The 22040-nt window shown below is 52.3% G+C and overlaps 1 protein-coding gene across 1 annotated transcript; it reads left to right on the top strand.

Moving 5' to 3' along the window:
* The first annotated feature begins 1967 nt into the window (after positions 1-1967).
* LOC128724627 (uncharacterized) lies at positions 1968-21100 on the top strand. The gene is made up of 9 exons (XM_053818350.1): positions 1968-2047; positions 7605-7626; positions 13037-13258; positions 13360-13476; positions 14659-14697; positions 14794-16322; positions 16428-16569; positions 16627-17596; positions 17701-21100. Exons 1-9 carry the CDS (start codon positions 1968-1970, stop codon positions 18114-18116), a joined length of 3537 nt encoding a protein of 1178 aa, XP_053674325.1. The 3' UTR covers positions 18117-21100.
* The last annotated feature ends 940 nt before the right edge of the window (positions 21101-22040 follow it).

Below are 22040 nucleotides of genomic sequence, written 5' to 3'. Positions count from 1 at the left end.
GTCACCCACCACCCATTCAAACGAAAGGTGTCTCCTTCACCAGCATCGCCGGGTGCATGTAAAATGCATGGTGCATCCGTGGCCGTGGCGGACATGGAATGAAAAGTTTTAGAATCGTTCTTTCTTCGGGCTGATGCAGCCGGAACCATCTGCCACCGCACTGGCCGCTTGTGTGTGTGTGGTTGGGATGCACCTGGTGCATTCGTTATTCCACCCTTGGGGGAGGTAGGTTTGTAAAACAGGGATGGAGTGCGAAAAAGCGAGCAAAATTCACCCCACACCGAGAAAAGCGCGATAGCTAGAAACGGGGAAGCGAAAATGTGCAAAAAAAAAGAAAAGAAACACATTTCGCCAGCAGACAAAACAACGCCGGCAGGGACGATTCGAGAGGCGAAGGGCTACGTCGAAGGGGGCCCGGACCGGAAGTGGGCGATGGTTGGGTGGGTGACGCTTGGAGGGCGCCGTTACGATTGAATGGGAACGCGAAATTAGGTGGTGCAGGGTAGCGTTACAGCGAGCTCGGGAGTGAGCCCAGACACTCAGAAGCGTGCCCTTCCAACGCCTGCCCGGAGGTGGTGTCTTTGTTGGCTCGCAGGGCGTACTCGGTGGCGCACAAAGTGTTGATGGTACGATGAAGACGCCGCGAGGGAATGAAACCCTTTCCACGCGGAATCAGAATGTGAGGCTGCTCCTCTTCGGTCGTCCGTCTGAGACGTTTTCCGGTCTTACTCCGTCTGCTTCAAGGAGCAAGTCTGGCGGCAAGTCTGGCAGCGAGTCTGGCTCGAGGGTAATTGGCTCGCGGTAATGCGCCACACCATGGATACGCGCGTTTATTTATTGGTTCGATATTAAATTGAGCTTAATTAACTCGTCGACTTAACGACAAACACCAAGCGGGTGATCGGCACTCTTCAGGCCGATAGTGGCGTCCCTTTTCCAGCTCTCTGGATGTTTGAAGACGGCTCCGTTGGACGCTTGGGAATCTTTATTAGAGCGTTTTTGATGCATCAGATGTTTGTTTTTGACATAGCACTTCTTAGATTGCTAGAAAAGTCCACTAAACCTTCATCCCCTACAAAGGAAAGGCGCCGACGTGTGTGGGCATCGGAAGTAAAAATACCCATTGCACTTGCGAGCACAAAACCGAACGACAACAAAAAAAAAGAGCGAAGCGGAAAATTCTTCCGCCACCTCGCCACGACGACGGTCTACTCCCCACGCCAGCCGGGACCTAGGGCAACATCATTCCGCTTGCGCAGACCGAAATGGAAAACGTCAGTTGTTCGCGTGCCGGGCGCGCTACGGAGCCCTTTCGTCGGGCTGGGGACTCGGTGCAAGGTGGAGAATGCAACCAGCTGCAACTGCGGGCGAGTTTGGCTGCGTGAAGCCAAGCAAAACAATGAACACAAGGGCTTGAAATCGTAGCAGTAGCTGGGTTGGGATGAGCATAAAGAAACGATCATTTTGACGCTGACGAGGGAAAAAAGGGTCTTTAGCGTTGGCTAAAACGGCCACCTTGGATCGAATGCATCTTTGTGACGTTTGTGTTTGACAGACCGTCCACCAGAGGGCGCTCGTGGATGCGTTTTGCTCGCCAGGACCCTTGCCATTCCAAAAACGAGCCCTTTTTCCGGCACTGGAAGGAGTGTGATGCTTTCAGGCCACCACAGCCGTCTACTACCGGTGCCTTCAAAATCACACATACACACACTCGCCCTCTCGCGCTTTCTCTCGCTCTCTCTCTTTCCCTCGTACTCACGTTTTCGAAGGGGTCATGCGCATTCGATGTCGCGTCCGAAATTGCGACTACCTTACTGCGTCATTTGTGTTTTACAGGCCGCACAAAATAGGCCCAAAATAAGAAAAATAACGCATCAACCACCCGAACGAACCACCCCCCAAAACCCGGAATCCTTGCCGCAGTTCGACTCACAGGACATGGGAGCCCCTCGACAGGACAGGACGTCATGGCGTACTCGAGCGGTGGCAGACGGCTAGACATGCAGGAACCAGTCGAGTTCGGGTTCGGGTTTTTCCGAGCCGAGCGGTACGTGTGACGAACATCGACTGTGTTGGGATAGGTCTGGAACGTGGACTGGGAAGCGTTCGTCCTCGCTAGGGAGTCGATTGAGGTGAGAAGGGGATATGGTCCGCCACAGGGTGCTCTTCTGTGCACCGTCTGGGTGTTTGTTTTCCACTCCCCGCTATTTTGCCAACCCCTCCTGTTTGTTTTCCACCCGTACGCCCCCTCGAGGCAGGCGTATGTAATGTTTTTCCGTCCCCACCCGGGTGTCTGCCGGTGCGATTGGATTATTTTTGCCTCTCCGCCTCCTACCAGGAAAGGCTATGGGAGTTGGTTTGTAATGCATTTTTAACGTTCGCGTCGTTTAGGGATTTCGGGCTGGTGAAATTGCTTCGGAAAAAGGTGGGCAACAAAAACAGGCGGAGTGCGACTACATGCACCTTGCACGACTGTAATTGCAATTTGCTACACAGTTAAATATTAAAATCATGCTTTGTGCCGCACCAACGTTATTGCCAGCGTGAAAATCGCTGCCGATTGTTTGAAAGTGTCGTCAAATCCGGTGACAGGTTTTGCAATTCAGGAGCCGCCTCTAGGGGAATTTTCCTTTAGAAGGTGCGGTATCGAATTACTTTCGATGCGCTTTCTCGTCTCGTTAGCAATTGCAAATGGACGAGACGCTTCTAAAACTCGCTACGCCAGACAGACAACGCGGCATTGGAATGGGAGCTTTCCACTGAAGAATGTTTCCTCTGCTTCTTGTGCACCTTCCGGACAAAGTGAATAACGCACGCAAGAAGCAGTCCAGCCCGGGGATCAGTCGCTGGGACGCGAAATGAAATCATTCCATGCGCTCGAACCATCCCTTACCGACGAGGCGTGCTGCTGGTCCTGCCCCAACATACACCGCGCGGCACGAGTTACAACGCGGAAAACGAAAGTCGCGGGACTCGCCAGGACATCGGCAGACAGCGAGGGCGTGCAGTGTAAATGAGGCGCCGTGGGAAAATGCTCCCATCCACCCTTGCAACCGATGCACGCGTCCGCTCGAAAACCGGAAGACACCAAGAGAAACCATCCATTTGCCGACGAGTCGCCTTTTGCGATGCGCCGCGCATCCTTTTCGCTTGTCGGCACATCGACGACACGGCACCACAAGCGCCCACAAGCACTAGCGCAAGTGGGATTGAGGCAAAAGAATTAAAACCCCACACGGGGAGCTTTCTCGCACTTGCATCGGCACACTTACCACCAAGCATACACGCGCAAAGCGGCCCGATCCGGCGGACCCGAGTGGGACACGAGCATCGAGCCTGGGTTGAGCCCGAGGACACAACTTTGTATCGTGTGCGGTAGGTTTGGGTTTCTCGCGGCATGGTCTGCTCAGTCGCATTCAGCGGAAGTTCCGATTCGGTACCGAAGCCGCCATTGCACCGCCACAGAAAGCCGAAGCGACACCGAGCCCAGCATGATGGCAGCAGCAGCAGCAGCAGCGCCAGTGAAACTGTAAATATTGTTGTCGTAGGTCCGGGAGAAACGTCCACGTCGTCTTCGTCCGCGGTGCCGTCGTGGGTGTGTGTTTTTTATAGCAACGTTTCGGGTGTGTGCTATTTCAAGCGCCGTGGGATGCAAAACTGACGTACCAGGTGGGGGAGTTTTTCCGAGAATGGTGAATTTTAAATACGCCACATCCGTAGCCAAAGATCTCAAGGATCGATAACTGTGCGTGCACCGAAACGATCGACCGTGCGGTTGTGTTCGAGTGTGTTTGTGTGTGTGTGTGTGTACGTGTGTGCGAGGTTTTTCTCGTGACGCTGTGAAAAGGAAACGAGATTCTACCAACCGGAAGTGCCACTGACGAGAAGGGCTTCCGGGACCGAGGCTGGTTGCATCCTTCACCTCGTTCGAGCCCACGGTTACACGCAAGTTACACGCGTGTGTGCGTTCGCGTGCTCAGAAAGGATGCACCGATGCGCGAGTGGTGCACGGGAAGCTGGTAAAAGTGAAAACACTCCCCACGCACACCAACGCACCACCGGGAGCAGGGGTGCGTTCGGAAGGCACTAGAATCGGAGAATCGAATCGAACCTCGTCGGAGCGGATCGTCGAGGAAAAGGAAGTCCCGGTCGGTTCCCGGCTGGCTATGAGAGCACGTACGTACAGTTTTTCCATCTCGAAGTCGAGTTGGGAAGCGCGGTGAATGAGGAATATTTCCCGGTTCGTCCATTCCATGGCACGTTCCTCAACACCGGCCAGCTTCCCTGGAAAGCTCAATGCATAGTTCGCTTTCTCCTGCATTACATCGCGCGCGCGACCCTAAGGGGGGATGGGTTGGGAAAATCGATAATTTCCATTTTACATCCACCAAGGCCCGCGGTGCATCCGTCTCTGTACACCGCATCCGCATATATATAGGCATGTGTATGTGTATGGGTGAGGCTCGTGTTACTATCGACGCCTGTATCTGAGACACCCGCCCCAGTAATGGAGCAGCCTGGTGGCTCACGATGAAAACAAACCATTTAAGGAGCCGAGTGGCCGCGCTCATCTGTGTGTGTGTGTGAGTGCACGTGAAAGAAAGAGACAGAGAGAGAGAATGGATGCGATCGTACGTAAGCACACAAGTCCGTGGCGGGGTTTCCATTTACTTCCGGGGGGCTTATGTGTTTTCGCTTTCAGCACACGCCCGGCGTAAATTGCAACCGAGAGCTTTTTTTGTTTTGTTTTAATGCTCCGCGTCGGTTGCATTTTACCAGCAACTCACAATCGCTGGCTGATGGAGCACCGAGTCTGAGGGAAAAAGAAAAAAACAAGTTTACAGGTACAGCTACAAGAGCTAGGAAAAATGCTGGCGCAACGAGCTCGTTGGTAAAGGCGTTCTGTCAAATGCCAAAGTTTGTAAGCATTCCGCGCGCCTTATCGGTCGACTGGAGGCAAAAGGTTAGAGGTGCCTCTGTTTCGTTTAGCTGTCAGTATGAGAGAGAAACAAAGAGCGAAAGAGAAAGCAAAGCGTGCCAATTAGAGCCGCATTTTAATTTGATTGATGACGGCAGATTAGACGCGTGGACAGTCCGTGTGGTTAAAGTCCGCTGGGGAGAATTTAATCATGTATTTCAGAGTTTTTTTTTATGAGTGTTCTAACATACCCTGTGATTATCACTCATTCGAAAATGCGATCAAGCATTTACCTGGCAATAATTATGCTAACTGCGCGGTGCACTCATTCGTGCCTCATCGCTAACGCATTTTAATGGCACGTTTCGAAAATGCATCCGCTCAATCACGGGAGCTGTCTAAACAAGCGCTAAGCTTTCGATCGGCACGATTTCGCAGAGAATTAACAAAACTAATAATGGCAGCTCCCACAGTTGGCTGCGATAACGAGGGAACGAACAACAGTTGCAACCGGCCCCAAAGCAGCACATTTACGACCGACACGTGCGAGCGATGATGATGTAACGTCCCTTTCAGTGCCTTCAGCCACCCTTAATCACTCTCCGATGATCAATTGGATCATTGGGGGTTTCTGTCTCCCTTCTCCGAGCCGTTGCCTTCTAGGGGAATATTCTAATTCCCGTGCACGAGCTAGGGAATCTCAACAAATCAGACCATTTTTAAATTCCGTCCGCCAATTGCCGTCTGCTCCAGGCCAAGCCCGGCTCACGCGAATCCAACTCGAAGGCTGCCACGCGCCAATCCAAAGATCGCGAATGGAGCACCCCTACGGTGCGATAGGCGGCAAGTAAGGGAAGCCCTTTGCGCGTGTACCAGTTCGGTCTGGATCGGCGTCTGTGTAGATGTGTGTTGCGAAACGCGAACACAAGTGTCCGGAAGGGGGATGGGAAAACGGGCGTTAGATAAAAAAAACCCGAAAAGGTCACCATCGAATGTGGGCGTGTGCCGGTGGAAGTTTTCCACGAGCCTTCAGCTACCTTGAAGGACGCGAAGAAATAGCTGATTTGTGCTTTCTTTGGTGTAATAAAATGCCTCTAAAACCTTGATCACACCTCTCAAGGATTGGTACGACATTTTGTCACGTCTATTTTTGCATCCATCTTTACGAAATGCGAACAAGTCTTCCAGCGACGTTCATGGCGCGAACCGATTGAGATTTACGGCATTACGAAACGAGCTCGCAGAATGGGTCTAATCAGTAGTTGCGCGCGAAATTCAAACACACACACACACACGCACATACAGACGGGTGCATCAGAAAACAATGCGATGTGCGCCGAGATGACATTCGACGATCACGTGTAGGTCGGCGGAAAACGTGACCACATCTCCACCGCCGGTCGCCACCGATTGTCGCCAATCAAGCGCTCGTGGTCGCGCGCCCGCAACCCTTGCGTGTATGTGTGTGTGTACGTGGGTGTGCGTGTGTGTGCGCATATTTCCTTATTGTTTGGTCCGATTGTTTACCTCCGGTGCAGTCCGGCGTCGATGCAACGCGTTTCTGATGCAATGAGCTGGGAATTGAGCAAAATATTTACTTTCGCTTGTTGCGCCCGCCTCCAAGGCCTTCCGAGGTGCGGTTCGGGCTCGAGTGGCCACCGGCCGCTCGTGTCGTGGTGGTTTGCCCCACCAACCCTTCCCTCTACCCCGTTAGTCGCCACCGATCAACCCCGACTCCCTATGTAAGTGGGGATGCGCGCTTCATTTGTCCGGTTTCGCTGATAAGAGCCGGCTGCAAGCGTCTATGCGAGCGCTCCCACACACAAAGGGAGTCTCTCAGTGCCCCTTTGGTGGGGTGGAGAGTTTGAAACGAGGGTCCATGGGGTGGGTGAGCAGTATTAGAAGTGCGCTTGTTGACATTGCGCCGCGTTTGCAAATCGAATCAAGAGCGGCTCGGTGCATCACTTGCGCTGGTGGTGATGCACGCGCCATGCACCGTTCGGCTCGTCGATCGGTTGGATAGGGGTGCGTTCTTTTGTTTGTCAAAAAGGGTGTGTGTGTGGGTGTGTAGAGATGAGAGACATGGTAGCAAAAAGTGAAACCAGCTCCAGTGAATTGCTCTCCTCAATCCCTGACCCTCGCACTCCGTCCGCTACCGATCAAGCAGCCCAACACATCGTAGTGACTCTCCGTTCCAGAGTGGCTTATGAGGCTGAGGAAGTGTGCCTAAAGGCGGCTGATTAGGCCCACTCGTACTCGCTTGCATTGATAACATTCGGGAATGGGCCGTACTGCACTTGGCCTCAGTCGGGGGTGGCCATGAATCTGCCACTGCGCTTTAGCTTTCCTGTTGAAAGGGTGAGAGTGAGCGAGCGCGACAGAAAAGATGAAACTATTAATAATAGTGCAGGCAGGGTAATGCAGGAATACGGTCGGGAATGTGGGACGCGAAACGTGTGCACTGAAAAGGGCACTCACGGTCGCTCACGATCCAGAATTGTCTCTCGGTTTTTGGCGCGGTGACGATCAGTTGCGTTGCAGTTACGACGATCGCATGTCGGGAGTAGGAATCTGTTCGTGGTTTTCCCGTTTTTCGAAGTGAATAAAACAAAAGGGAAAAAGCATTTCCGTGTTTTCCATCAGCTCTGATCTGTGCTCAAATTTGCATCATTTCACAACCACGCAGGTTCACGATGCGGAAGCTCGCGGTGAGTGACGCCGTTGGTGCAAGGGTGCTATTTTTAGCGTAATTTTCGGGCGGTCACAACGCCGAGGACACCCTGAGCCTGCTGAGAACCGTTCTCGAAGCGAAACAAGTGCCTCAAATCATTGTTGCAAGGGCCGGTTAAAGAAACCTGCCCACCCAATACGGCGGCAGGCGATAGTGAAAGTCAACCGCCCCATCCTGATCAACCCCACTATCTGCAAGCAAATTCCGACCGAGCAAGCTGTTCGTTGCGTCATAGCTTGCAACGGACGATTCGATAACCGCCATCAACGGGAGGGCGAGAGAGCAAAAGCTGCCTTCTTTCCCCTTTTGTAATCTACAACCCACGACACGCGCCTCACGGCTCAAGGTCAGTACTTACCCCCGGAATATGCCCCTAGCCGGCCCGCAAAGCCACTCGAGCCCGATATCGTATCACTCTCGCGATCCCAGCGCAACTGCACAAAGTAAAACTCGGCCTCCGATGTCACGTGCCCTGTCGTGATTGCGTCTGACAGTGTGATGGCGGCTCGGCCGGATGTGGCTGGCGCGTGGATGGCAATTGACTTTGCAAGGTTGCGTCCAATTGCGAGGTGTTAGTTTCCTCTCGAGAAGCTAGTACTCACTGTCATCAGTTTTAAACAAGAAGAAAAAAACGAAAAAAAAAACATATCTGAACACCCTATGTACAAAGAACCAGGCGTCTCCATTCCACCAGGCGCCTCCATTACGAATGGAACAAAATGCGAATTTACTTACATTTTCGCGCACCATCGGCAGTTCGAATCTGCATCCCGTTCCACGGTTATTGGTAATTTTTCGGGTGACCATGGTGGGCGGCATTGCAACGGAGTGCATCGGTGCATTGCCGCTTCCACGCGGTAGACGGCGCTGACGTACGCGAACACTTCCATTTTCTAATTCATTCGCAAACGGCTGGTGACGCGGTTACACGCTTCCACGGTGGCCGAAGGGTTGAGCAGCCGGGAACTCAAGCCGGGCGTGTTCGAACAACTATTCAATGGTCAACGGCTAAGCGACGGGTCTCGGTTTTAACCTTGCGCCTAATTATAACCCGCGCGAAAAAAAAACCCCACTCACCACCACGGGCTGAGGTCTGGGTCCCCGGATTCCCAGAGGCCCGGTGTTCCGGAGATCATATGCATCTGCCCGCACGGCGGTATTGGTGTGGAAGAAATTTTCCAAGCCAACACGAACTCATTACAATCACATTTTCACACAGTGTGCTTTTTGGGGTGGTGGGAGCTATAACTAACCGTGGGTGGCTACAAAATGCCCCCTCCTGGAACGTCACCATTGCACAGGGAATGCACAATGGAATGCATTTCCTACACAGCAACTGCGTTTCGAATTGAAGTTTTTCCAAACCCAAATTCACCGTTGCGTTGCATCCTAACTCACGTCGTGTACCGGATGGGGTATTTTTTTGTATGTGAATTTCCGCTTTGGCAGCGAATCCCTTTCGGATCCCACCCACTTCACACTGGTGTACATCGCGCAAACATGTGTGCGTGCTTGTGTGTGTGGTTCGCAAACCGGTCGTCCGAGATGCGCCGGTCGAGTGCAGCGACTCGCCGCCGATTAGTTTGACCGCGGAGCTAGACGAACCGCGTGTGTGTGCTTCATCCTCGCGGTGCAAATGCGGCACTTATGACATCGCGTCTCGATCGTTCACTGCCCGTTTGCGGTTAGTGGCGCTAAGAAAAGCAGTACACTATTGCCACCATTGTAAGCCGTCATTTTCCTAGTGTATCCTGTGCGTGGTGTGTGCGTGCGTTCGTATGTGCGTGCGTGATCGAGTAGGCAGAGGTGGAAAATCATTCGATTCAAAAAACATAAGCCCAGAAAAGAAGCTTCGTTAAAAAAAAACATCCACAACGGGTGAGCATTGATCGCTGTCGGGAAGGATTGATTCTGAGAATGTGTTTGAGATGAACGTTATGTTATTCCTGCTTGTGTGAAGCTGGTTATTTTTTTATTGTGTACCAATGCACCATTGCAGCCTGATTTTTCCTCTGGAAAATCAGCACTATTTTAGTGCGCGTGATTCTTCGTCATCTTCGAGTGGTAACATCTCCAAGCCGCCATTAGTAATGCGCCTTCCACCATTTTACAGCCGTCAAACCCCGAACTCTAAGCGGCTCACATGATCCGTTTCGTTAACCTTCACTTTTCGCGTCGTACGCCTGTCGTACGTCGGATAGTGTTCCGCCATCATCTATCTGTCATCTTGCCCTCCGATGCACCCGGGAAAACAGGTACCCACGAAGGGAAAAACCACCGAACAGCGGCAACGGTGGCGGCTAGTTTACAGCTGCAAACTTGAAAACGGTCATTCAACGACAGCTCAAAAACCCCCCAATGCAAACACTCTGCGACGGCTAACCTTGATCGTACGATCGCACCGCCGAGCGTTTGCGTTTTTGGCACAAGCGCCCGGTTTCGCAGCCACCCCAATCGGTTGCTGGGGGTTGAAAATTCGCACAAGGGGGGTTTGGGTGCGTGCACTGCTCAGGGAGAGGATGCTCGTCTCGATGACCGGACGGAACAAACGGGTAGGAATTTTGTGGCGGATTTCGAAGGTTTTTCCTGTTTGGCTGTCGTTTCGGGTGCATCGGGTGCATCCGCCCCTTTTTGATTGGGGTGCCTGGGTGGGCCACCTTTCTGGGCCCTTCTGGTCTCATCGTTTATCTTTCTGCCAACGCGATGGGCCATTTGTTCTCCCACTCGCACTCATGTTTAGACGCGCGGTTGGCGTTTTGACGTGGTGGGCGCTGCTGCGCCGGCAGCTAAAAATAAAGTGATGAAAGTTTATTAGGAATCTCAACCCTCGGTGCAAAACCACCCCCATTGCGTCGGTGCATCGAGACGCACCAGGGTGCATCAAGCGAAAGCGATGCCGTTGGCGTAATGAAGCAGGCCGCTTCATCTCAAACGGCACGCCAATGCTTCAGATAAAAGTAAAATGATCGCTAGCAACAGCGCCGAGCCGCTCGATGTGGGTTGTTTTGGCTTTTTCCCGATCCGAGCCGACATTCCGCGCGCGCACAAAGGCGGCGGTTTTGTTTTTCTGCGTCGGGTGGCATCCTTCCGTAGGTGCTAGCCACGTTGGGCCAGTCTGGGAAGGGGGAGCCATTTTATGCGCCAAATGTGACACGATGGCCGAACTTTTGCGACCGATGTTGTGCCTTTTTTTTGCGGCGAAAGAATTCGCTCTCCGGTGCGAGAGTGAAAATGGGAAGGGCGCAAAAGTGTGGCGACGTTTCCATCGTTTTCACGGCGCACTTCCGGTTGCGTGCATGCATCAGGACGAAGGATCTCTCACGCTCTCCCAGATTGGCCAACCGCTGCACTCTCGAAGCGCATCGTCGGGATGCTGCAACACCGGTGAGAGCCATCCGGAGAGCGATTTTTCCTTCGCTGCCGGCTTGCGGAATGGCGGCCATTTTGGGGCACAAACGAGAACCGGCTGCATCCCGGACCTATCCCACTGAGTTTTCCCGTGGCTGTGGGAGAGGAAACGAGACACACGCATACACACACACACATGCAGGCTGGGGATTGGAGGTGGTTTGGGAAGGATTCGCAGTGAAAACTGGGTCAGTAGAGGACTTTCGGCTCGGCTGCCGTCGGTCTCGGTCGGTCTCGGGAATATCGCCGATACGCTTCCTGTCAGGCGAGTGGCGAGTTTCCGTCAAAAACGAGAGCAAGACATTTCCGCTACCAGCCACCCACCCCTTACCAGCCCCACCTTCTTGTGCGAGGTGGGCGGCAGGAAGGTCTTCGGAAGTGGATCGATAGTGGACCGGGTGATGGCGCTTAAAGCGTCGTCGTCGTCGTCGCCACCTCGACTTCCGTGTGTTCCGTGGTGTGCGGGTGGATGCTGGCTTCCCGGTTGGGCCCAGAGCCAGGCAGGACGGGGCGCGAATCGGTCGCACACACGCACCCGAAGCCCGCTGAAGTGGCGTAGTTTCGTAAGTGTCAAATTCCAAGCACCAGATGCACCGCACTGCAATGCGTGCGCTGGCGTTCACCGTTTCCAGGCTTCGGTTGGGCCAGTAAGGACGATTCCGTGGTGCCGTTTGGACTGTCGCTTGGTTCCGGATTGTTTCGAAGAGTGCTCGATGGGTCGCGTTTAGGTGGGTCCTTTGGTAAAATGTGCCTTGGTGCATCGGTGCAAGGACGGTTGCATAAGCGCCAGGAGGACCAGCAAATGGTCGCCTTTTCTTGATATCCTTGACGTCCACGGCACTCGCCATTCGTCACGTTAGCGCGATAAGAAAAGTTGGAACGAGTGAGCGTGCATGTGTGTGTGTGTGCGTGCGTGTGTGTACACGAGAGAGCGGGCTTGTGGTCATGTGCAGGTGGTGGGTTTAATTTAGTCTGACCTTTGCTATTTCACTTTCGTTCGTTTGTGCTGGTGCAAATCAGCCCCTGCTCGGGAACGAAAGAAAGCATGGTATAGTGCAGTGTTGTCCACCCACGATTTGTATCCTTTCTGGGACACACTAATAGGGACAATCAGGTTCCTGGTCCACGGTAGTAAAGCAATTCTTGGTGCGTATTTTTTCTGCTACTGCTGGTGCTGCTGCTGCTAATCTAGCAGGAAAATCGCGTTCGAATCGATAAATTACGCTTTTCCAGCAGACGAAGCAGCTAGTAGGTTGAGCTCGGGTGAAACGGAAACCGAGCCGTACCACTACGTAATGTCCTTTCGGTGCGCTCCTCCATCGGCGTTCCATCCTCCATTCACAGTCCCCGACCACGGACAATAAGGTGCTAAGTGAGGCGGTGGTAGTGGTTTCCCCTAGTGGAGGGAGTTGAGAACAAAAAAACGACAAAATCGGCCGGCTGCCGAGCGTCACTCGAGAAGCGCATACGCGCTCACCTATTTCGTGCTGCATCAGGATTAGAACGGATTGCATAACGTACCTGCTCGCTCGCTCTCGCTCTCGTGACGTTTCCATGTTGCTCTCGCTTTCTTTCACACTCACACACACTCTGTCTCTGTCGGGTTCTCCCTCGCACCCGCAGGACGCACTCCGGCTCGAGCCTGACCTTGAGTCGGATTTTTCACTACCTCCTATCCTGGTCCACCCAGCGCTACCCGACGCAAGGACGCTCGGATCGGACATCCGCATCGTACGCTCATCGCCATGCATCCTTTCACTGGCACTTCACCTTGAGACAACAAAGCACCAGCGAGCGAGCAAAGGTGTGGAGGATGATGCCTCGTGCTGTGCCCTTTTTTTTTCGCCTCAGCCTCCCTTAGAGAGGACACCCGGAATCGATTCTCTTGTATCTTGTGACCACCTTCACAACCCCGGTTCTAATTGTGGCTTTGTTTCTGTTTTTCTCTTTTTTCTTCTCCATCCTTGCACCTACGGTAGCTAATCAACATGTCTGGAGCGAATCCCCCTCGAAGCGTTACGCCAAACGCGCAGCAGGACTACGATGTCACGCGTATGCGAGAGGACGACTTCGAGCGGCTGGCCGTCTACATCGTGCCGGACATGCCCTGCGAGAAGGGCATCCCGGGGCGAGCCGAGAAGACGCTTCCCCGTAGTCTAACGCTCAAACCCTCGCTCGTCCTGTCAGCACCCGCACCCACGGTAAGTTCCTGCGGTTCCACGCACAAACCGTGCTTTCGAAGGATACGGATTGGCTTAAACATTTCGGTTTCGTTTTCCGCCGTTTTTTTCTTTTCCAACAGAATGAAGGAGTGTGGAGTACGGGCGTTATCCCGCGTGGCACCAGATTTGGCCCTTTTGAGGGTGTCCGAACGCCGAGCCATCCCAGTGACAAGCAGCTATGGCGGTACTTCTGGAGGGTAAGTGATGAGCTTTATTACCTATGCTAACCGAAATGGGGCTCTCGCGACTAGACAAAGGCATCGACGGGAAGCCTTCGCTTTTCTCTCGCTCTTTCTTGCTGACTCGCACTATCTTTCTCTCCTTCTCTCTCGCTTTTGCTAACGGACATTTGCTAAATGTCGGTGGAGGGTGAACTAGTACTGGGTGGTTGTGGTTAGCATCTTGTCGAATGGGCAAATTATGCTCAAAGTGCACGCAATGCAGTTGAATGGTTTCCCGAGCCCCATGCATGCCCCTGTCTTTCGGGAGCGCTGTCTGAGGAATGCAAATTATAATGTCTCCCACCCTCTCGTGGGAGTTGACAGCCGAACTGCACGCATCCGTTCGGTCTGTGGGGGGGTTTTTTTTTGCCCCCAGGACTCGTGTAAATAAAGCATTCGCTCTCGTTCGCCCGCTCGACATTTCGTTCGGCTGTTTGCATAACTTGCAGGCGCGTTCCGTTCGCGACAGGACCTACCGCAACGCATTGCTGCTTTTTCTCACCCCACGTGGGAGCGTATGCGAGCTGACTTTCCTTTTCTGTCCTTGCGCCGATGGGTGCGTCGGGACTGTTATGAGGACTCGTTTGCCGAGCGCGCCATAAGGAAGCGGGTCTGAAACGATTCGACGTCTTCACCGTCGCAAGAGGTACGAGAGTGAGAGAGCCAAAAAGAGAGACGTAGAGGGAGTGCGAGAAGGGTGTGTTGGGGATGGGAAGGGTGCATGGAATAACTTTCTCCACCATTTTTCTTTGTTGTCGGGAAGCATCGCACAAACGAGATGGTTGATGGTTAATATCGCACTGACCGTGACTGTTCGCCTTTGTCTGGGATGCGAGTCCTTTTTTGTTAGTCCTTTTTCGCATTTCACCATATCGCGCCCTCCGAAGATGGGAAGGAGTATTGTCTGCCCATCGACTTAACAGCTCCCCCAACCACCACCGCAAGCGATGAAGAAACTTTGTCTATAATCTATATATTTTCTTATTCTGTTTCTCTTTCTCTTCCATAACATCAACTTCGCTTCTCGTGCCAACTGACGTGTACAAAACCACACAAACCAAAAAAAAAACTCAACAAAAATCCAACCAATCTCTCCACCTAACCTCCTCGTCTGGTCAACCTACCTTCATCTAACTCATAACCAAAAACGGGCTGCAGGTGCAGGAACTGCGGCACGTCTCCTATGGGAACATCAAGGTACTTATGAAGCGATCTAATACGATGCGTCTTACCACTGACGTGGACTTGCGGCTACTAATGATCGCGTCTCCCTTTCTGTCCCTCCTATTGCAGATATTCAAGGACAGTGACTTCTACTACCTGGACGGGTCGGACACGGCCCAGTCCAACTGGATGCGGTATGTGGCGTCCGCGTACAGCTTCTCGGTGATGAACCTGGTCGCGTGCCAGCACCAGGAGCACATCTACTTCTACACGATCCGCGACATCATGCCGAATGAGGAGCTGATGGTGTGGTATTGCCGTGACTTTGCCAAACGCCTCGGCTACGACATCGATCCGGAGCATGCCACCTACTCGATCTGTCGCGAGGAGGTCGTGAAGAAGACGTACAAGCAGCCCGTACCGCCTGAGGTGGCCTACAACCACGTGAAGCACGTGATGGGTCTCTATCTACCGGCGATGGTGCGCAGCACTCCAACGCCGAGTCCTTCACCGCCAGCTCAACCGAACGACAGACATGTTCCTGTTGCCAAACACCTGGCCCTCCATCAGACGGTGTTGCGGGAACCCCGAACGGGTGGCGGTGGTGGTCAGGTGTCGAGCGGTGCAGGAGTCACACCCGGCGATGGAGGAATCCTGCGAGATCGATCTCCGATCAGGATCGTGATCCGCGAGCAGAGTCCGCTGCTGCGTGAAAGCGTCAAGGAGGTGGACGCTGACTCGCCGATCTCGCAAACGAAGGAGTCCGCGTACGAACATCAGCTGACGCCGAATGACGGGTCGGTGCGGTCGGACGAAGGATACCACAGCAACGGATATCACGAGGATGGTTTTACGCCACCGGAGGACTCGAGTGATAGCGAAAGCGAGCATAACTATGTGCTGGATTGCTCAAAGAAGGCGATCGAACCGAAAGAGACCAGCGTCGGGCAGCATAAGGTGAGCACGAGTGAGCCGTGCGGGGACAAGAACGAGTACCGGAAGGTGAAGATGAAGATGCCGCTGAAGTACGAGTTCAAGAACAACAGCAAGAACTTCAAGGTGGAACCGGAGTTGGAGGCGACCGAGCGCGAAGTCGAGGTATCGGGCGTCCCTGGCGTTGGTCCTGGAGGGGGAGTCGTTGAAGCTGGGGTAGGAATGCGGGAGGTGACACCCGCCACCAGTACCGTGATCGTGTTGGACACAACCCCCGACCAAACAGTGGTGGTGCCACTGACAAAGAGTTACTACGAAGCGGAACCAACGTCAACATCACCACCAGCATCCTTTATCCGGTACACGCCACCCAGCTCGAGTTCGATCCTTGAAACCATCCTAACCGGAAGTGGACGAACACCATCGGTCGATGACCCACACCGTCGGCAACCGAACGCGACTCCACCACCAACGTCGCCCACCGAGATGGCCTACTCGTACAAAAAGTCCCAACGGTACGGTACAGCCTGCAGCCCGGATTCGAGCTCGCAGAATCCGGCCGGACCTGAACCGGCTGATGCGCCCCGATCTCAGGTGATCGGGCAGGACCCGAAGCGGGAGGATGAGGACGATCACCCGCATCTGCCCCATCACCATCATCTGCATCAACACCTGCACCATCATCACCATCATCACCAGCAGCAACAGCAGCAGCAGCAGACGGCACATTCGCCCCAACACGCTGCAGGACCTCCGACGGTGCCGTCAGCTCCACCACCGTCGGTGCCACCGTCGCATCATCATCACCTTCATCATCATCATCATCTCGGCTACCATGGGTTAGGACACGATCGGCTACAAGATCGTGAGGATCTGCCGGCGTCACCTTCACCTTCACCGATGCCACCCTATCCCAGTGAGCATCATCCACACCTGCATCTGCATGCGCATCACCTGCAGCATCATCTGTCAGCGCAGCAACAGCAGCAGCAACAGCAACAGCAACAGCAACAACAGCAGCAGTTCCAGCATCAACACTCAGTGCACCATCACTCACAGCGATCGACGCACTCACCGGTGCCGTACGATTCGCCAGTGCAGGGTTACTCACCGGCCAGCATTTACCAGCAGGTGGCATCCAGTGGTTCGACGGGTAGTGTGATCAACAGCGCATCCAGCTCCACCTACAGTCCACCTCTGAACGGTGGCCATTACGAGCGTTTGACGGGCGTAAAGGCTGACCCAGCTCGATCGGTGTCACCGACTCAACCACCTACGCAATCACAACCTCCATCACAGCTCGTGCAACTCCAGTCGAAGGGTCAACTCCCACTAGGCCACCCGTTGATGCAACCGCTAACACCTCTGACGCATCTTTCACCGGGTCGAGTATCACCCCCGAGTAGCCTCAGCCCGGATGGTGGATCGTACTCGCGCAGTGGCAGCCCAATGAGCCCGGGAAGCCCGAACTCACGCGGTTATCGCAGCCTGCCGTATCCTCTGCGAAAGCGCGACGGAAAGATGCACTACGAGTGCAACGTGTGCAGCAAAACGTTCGGGCAGCTGTCGAACCTGAAGGTGCATCTGCGGACGCACTCGGGTGAGCGGCCGTTTAAGTGCAACGTCTGCACGAAATCCTTCACGCAGCTAGCACACCTGCAGAAGCACCACCTGGTGCATACGGGCGAGAAACCGCATCAGTGTGACATCTGCAAGAAGCGCTTTTCGTCGACGTCGAACCTGAAGACGCATCTGCGCCTGCACAGCGGCCAGAAGCCGTACGCGTGCGATCTCTGCCCGCAGAAGTTCACACAGTTCGTGCACCTGAAGCTGCACAAGCGGCTGCACACGAACGATCGACCGTATGTGTGCCAGGGCTGTGATAAGAAGTACATCAGTGCGTCCGGGTTGCGCACGCACTGGAAAACCACCAGCTGCAAACCGAACAACCTCGAGGAGGAGCTCGCGATGGCTGCGGCGGCCACTTCCGAGTGTTTAGGTATGGTTCTAGGTGCAACACCTGCTTATCTCTCTCTCTCTCTCTCTCTCGAGCTGCTGAACTGCTGAATTCTAACTCCCCGGCACTCTCTTCTATTTCCACAGATAAGGATGGCCAACCAGATGGTGAAGGTGGTCGCGAGTTTTACGAGATGACTCACCTACCAGGAGCTACCTCCGGAGGTCCACCTAGCCAATCGGGGCACCACAGTCTGCACGGACATCCGGAGCAGGTCATACATAAGGTGTCAGCAGGCAAGATCCAGCAGCAGCACTCAAGCAGCAATGGCTCAGCAGGCTCAAGCACCGGTGGCAGCGCCAGCAGCAGCAACAATAACAGCCCTAACAGTACCAATCACAATCTGGCTGCGCCTCACCTGCACTATGGTGGGCATCTCGGGATGCCACAGGGTGGTTCGGGTGCCGAAGGACGCCCTCCAACGGGTCCTTCGCAGCACGAGCCCGCAAGTCGCCCGAGCGTGATCGAATCCAGCCAACCGATGGTGATCGAGTGCACGTAGCCCCACACCGGCGTGATAAGAGCCCGATGTGGCGTGGAGTAGCAGACCTACGACTGATGAGGAGGTCCTGTGTGCGTCCTTTTTGCGTTTTCTTTGCTATTTTTTTAACACGAGCGAGCCCCCCGCAGTGAGGGGAGGGGGTGGCGTACTATTAAGCTGTTAGATGGATATTATTAAGTGGTCTTAAGAACTTAACTTATCGCACGTTAGCTGTACGTTGTTGAAGCCGGCGCATGTAAATAATGGCGCGTACCGCGTTCGGAGGGGCTGGACCACCGCCACCGCCACTGTCGTCGTCGCCGGTGCCGCCGAATTGTGATCAAAATTGTTTCCGGTTTAATTGTTTTTTGTGTTGTGGCAAGCGCTTAGACGCCTAGGAGTTAAGCAAAGAAAGGTGAAGAAGTGAAGCAAAAAAAAATGACGTGGCAAGCGATGGAGTGATCGCTGGGGCGCGGGTTTCCCGGCCAGGAGCGTGGCCCCGGAGGACCGTAACGGTTAGGAGCGAAACGCATCAAAGATCAAAATTGAAGTCTGATAGCAATTAGGGATATTTAGGCTGTTGGCTCGCGTCCATCCGCGACCTTCGACCTTTCGGGAACACGGGATCGGGACAGGCGGTATCGAGCGGTGAGCGAGTGGGGGCCCCACGGCCAAACAGACTGACATATAGTTTTCCTTTCAACTGAAACAAAAAAAGAAAAAAATAAGCGAAAAACATACACACAGACAAACGCTCACATCCTGTAGCTCTCCCGTTTTTCCGGCTGCATGTTGCGTTTCCGTTTTTGTGTGGTGTAAACTTTGCTGTAAAGCGAGGGGCGTAATGTTTAACGTTATATGCGGTAGGATGCGAGGTGGATTAAACAGATACCTTACTATTGACACACACACACACACATACATAAACACACACACATACACGAAACACAAGACACAAAGGACACACGAAGAAGGGTGATGTAATTGCAGATTGCGATTCAATACTTAGCTGAAGATCGGTGCTTTTCAAAAACCAATGCATCTCACCGAAAGTGCACACACACGCACGTGCGTGTGGCTTCCGGTGGGGGCGTGGTATTAATACTATTACTCAGAGTTAAGATTTAGACTTACGGATAAAATTATAAACAAAAAACAAACGAAGCAAAATAAAGCAAGCAAACATGAACTATAAAACCATTAGCGAGGAGTGCCGGAGCAGTTGCGAGAAATAATAGGTGCTATGACGCGTGGAGAGAACACGGAACGAAGAAGATATCGGGCAAACAGTGAATTATTGGTGATCTAAGGGCCTGAAGGCACCCAGCACAATACCAAGTAGTGGTATCCGGAAGTTGTGCGGTTGGGAACGAAGCAAGACATTTATTAACGTAGCAAACCGCTAGAGATTGGAAACTGCTCCCTTATTTTTCTCACTCACAAATTGAATGAAAATGCAGCTACGTACTCGTAGGCTAACTGGCGATAGAGTGAGATAAAGGACCCAGTTAGAGAGAAACATGGGAAGGCAATCAACGTCAAACAGTGGTCAAAGGGATTTTGAAGCGCGCCGAGTAATTCGTAACGAGGATCGCTAGCCTGCTAGGCTAAATTCGTGGCTGAATGCAAGATTTACCTGCCTCCGGTACAAATCTCCCTCGGGGATGAGTCGCCCAACATCCTGAGCCACACGCGACTAATGATGGTAGGACTTTTCCATGTAGGAAAAAGGCTAAAAGAGAGATAAATAGAGTGAGAGAGAGGCACCTTGAGGCTCTGGGGCTGTAAGTGTCACGAACCGGCGGAGTCGTGCGTTCAGTTTCGAAACTTTTCTTTTTCGTTTTTGTTTCGTTTCGTTTATTAGTATTGGCTCGTTGATATTTGTTCGTTTTCTTTTTTTTTGTGTTTAGTTAAGACCAGTTTTAAGCTTACATCTGCAATAGTCGCGACACCTTGAGTCCCCGGGTGGGCGATTCGGTTCAAGACCGTAACAGGATATTCTAAGCGATAAGCAAGTAAAGGAGATAAGCATATGGATAGGGAATGGAACGATCCGGCCCCATCAGATGCGTGCTCTTGGGCGCGGCGAGCTGAAAACCGTGAAATGTTGATCATTTTCCAGACGTTTTCCATCCTAATAGACGATTGCTAAGATTGATGGCGCGACGGTGGAGCGTTTCTCCATCTTAAACCCAGCGTGACAAAACGTGCTCACGCATACTGACTGATTAATTGAATTAGTGCGTTAGTTTTATCTCCCCTTTTTTTAAGTTGCATTCACACTGCGACCCAGGTCAAACTAGGACAGCAAGCTAGGCGTTCACGCAGCAAAGCATTTTAATTCATTTAGTTACAACGAGCGCAAGGCAAGTGCAACGAGAGCGAATGCTCCGGCTGAAGTATATTCACTTTTTTATTAAACATGAGCGAAACGGAGAGCAGAAGGCTTGAAAACAGAAATGAAAAAAAAATCATAACGAGGAACCGCAGCTATACGAATGCAACGCAAAACGAGTGGAATATTAGCGCAATAGTACTAGAGTAAACTGCTAACGGGCTGTAGCGTAACTAGTTCGCAGGACCACACAGATAGGGCGAGAGTGAAAGGTCGGAAAAGTTACAGAAAAATGAAATGAAATGGAAGGAAAAACACACAGCGATCGCAAGTATGGTTTACGCCCATGGCACTGAGATTGTATAGAACTAGCGACACGGAAAACCACGGAAATGGGTGGAAAACGTCTCCCAGATGTGACTGGCGGATGTTATATATTATGGGCCACGTGATGCGAGAAGCGGAAAATCGCCCGACCTGTCGCTGAGCGCCGCTAAAACAGTGTACACGAACGCTACCTAACTGATAATAATTTAAACAAGAACATATGAAGTAAGACTACGGATAATTAAACCGCTATACTGTAAGTGAAATGCTAGTGAGCGAGCTGGGCAAATGCAACGCCCGCGTGCATGAATGGGAACCGAGTGGAACTCTTTATAAAAATACAGAAAACCTTTACTGAAAAATCTCAGTGCACTCTCTTTTGCTATATCATATCTGAGACATCCGAAAAAGGGACTGAGGATATACAAAAAGGACATGCAACATAGCATTCGTAGCTTTTTTTAATTTTAAATCATCATTAGAACTCACAGTTGCATTCCTTCAAATTTAGTACAATGTATTGAAATATTTCAGTGGAAAATATTGCAGCTATGAAATATTTCAGAAAGAACGGAATTGCATATAGAAAAAGAAATGGTTTCAAAAATCTAGAAAACAACAAAATGTATGCTCCTTAGCCTCGGAAAATCCTTCAATCCCTCTCACTCGAGCTGGACCGACCGGCTATTTATTTTCTAAAATATAAAAAACACTTGATATCAGCTCAATGTTTTCATTCATTCAATGTTTTGTCTATAATTAAGTATTTAATCACAGAGTTACATTACACAAGCTTCTAAAAGTGTATTTCAAAGCGAACGTTAGTCACAATGCTTCTAATTTATACGTCAAAATCATCCAGGCTCAACTTATTGCAGTTCTACAACGTTTCATACGATACGTTTTCGAGAGAAATCCATCATTATTTGGCACATTCAAACACACTGCGCTAAGGATTCGAAAATTTGACAACAATCCTCGCACCCACGTACCAAACAAAGTCCGATTCCCTCCGATTCTATTTCCACAGCCAACATCCCCTAAAATGCTTCCCCCGTCAGGTTTCGCACCCTCCAAGCTCAATCCGAAACAGTTGTGCGTACGCTGCCTATGACGGTTGCACGTGCGTGTATTTGCATCCCTTGCCTAATCCTCCATTGCCATCGCATTCGACTGCATGTTGACATGCGGTGCATTTAGGGTGCATTTCCCCTCGCACGAAACGCAGCCTCGAATCGAATCGCTGCGCGTTGTTTGGTAAGTTTTGGAGGGTGATCAAAACG

Source organism: Anopheles nili, chromosome 3 (assembly GCF_943737925.1).
Source record: "Anopheles nili chromosome 3, idAnoNiliSN_F5_01, whole genome shotgun sequence".
Taxonomy (NCBI): Eukaryota; Metazoa; Arthropoda; class Insecta; order Diptera; family Culicidae; genus Anopheles; species Anopheles nili.
Note: the sequence above shows the minus strand (reverse complement) of the source record. Positions and strands in the feature narration are given on the sequence as shown.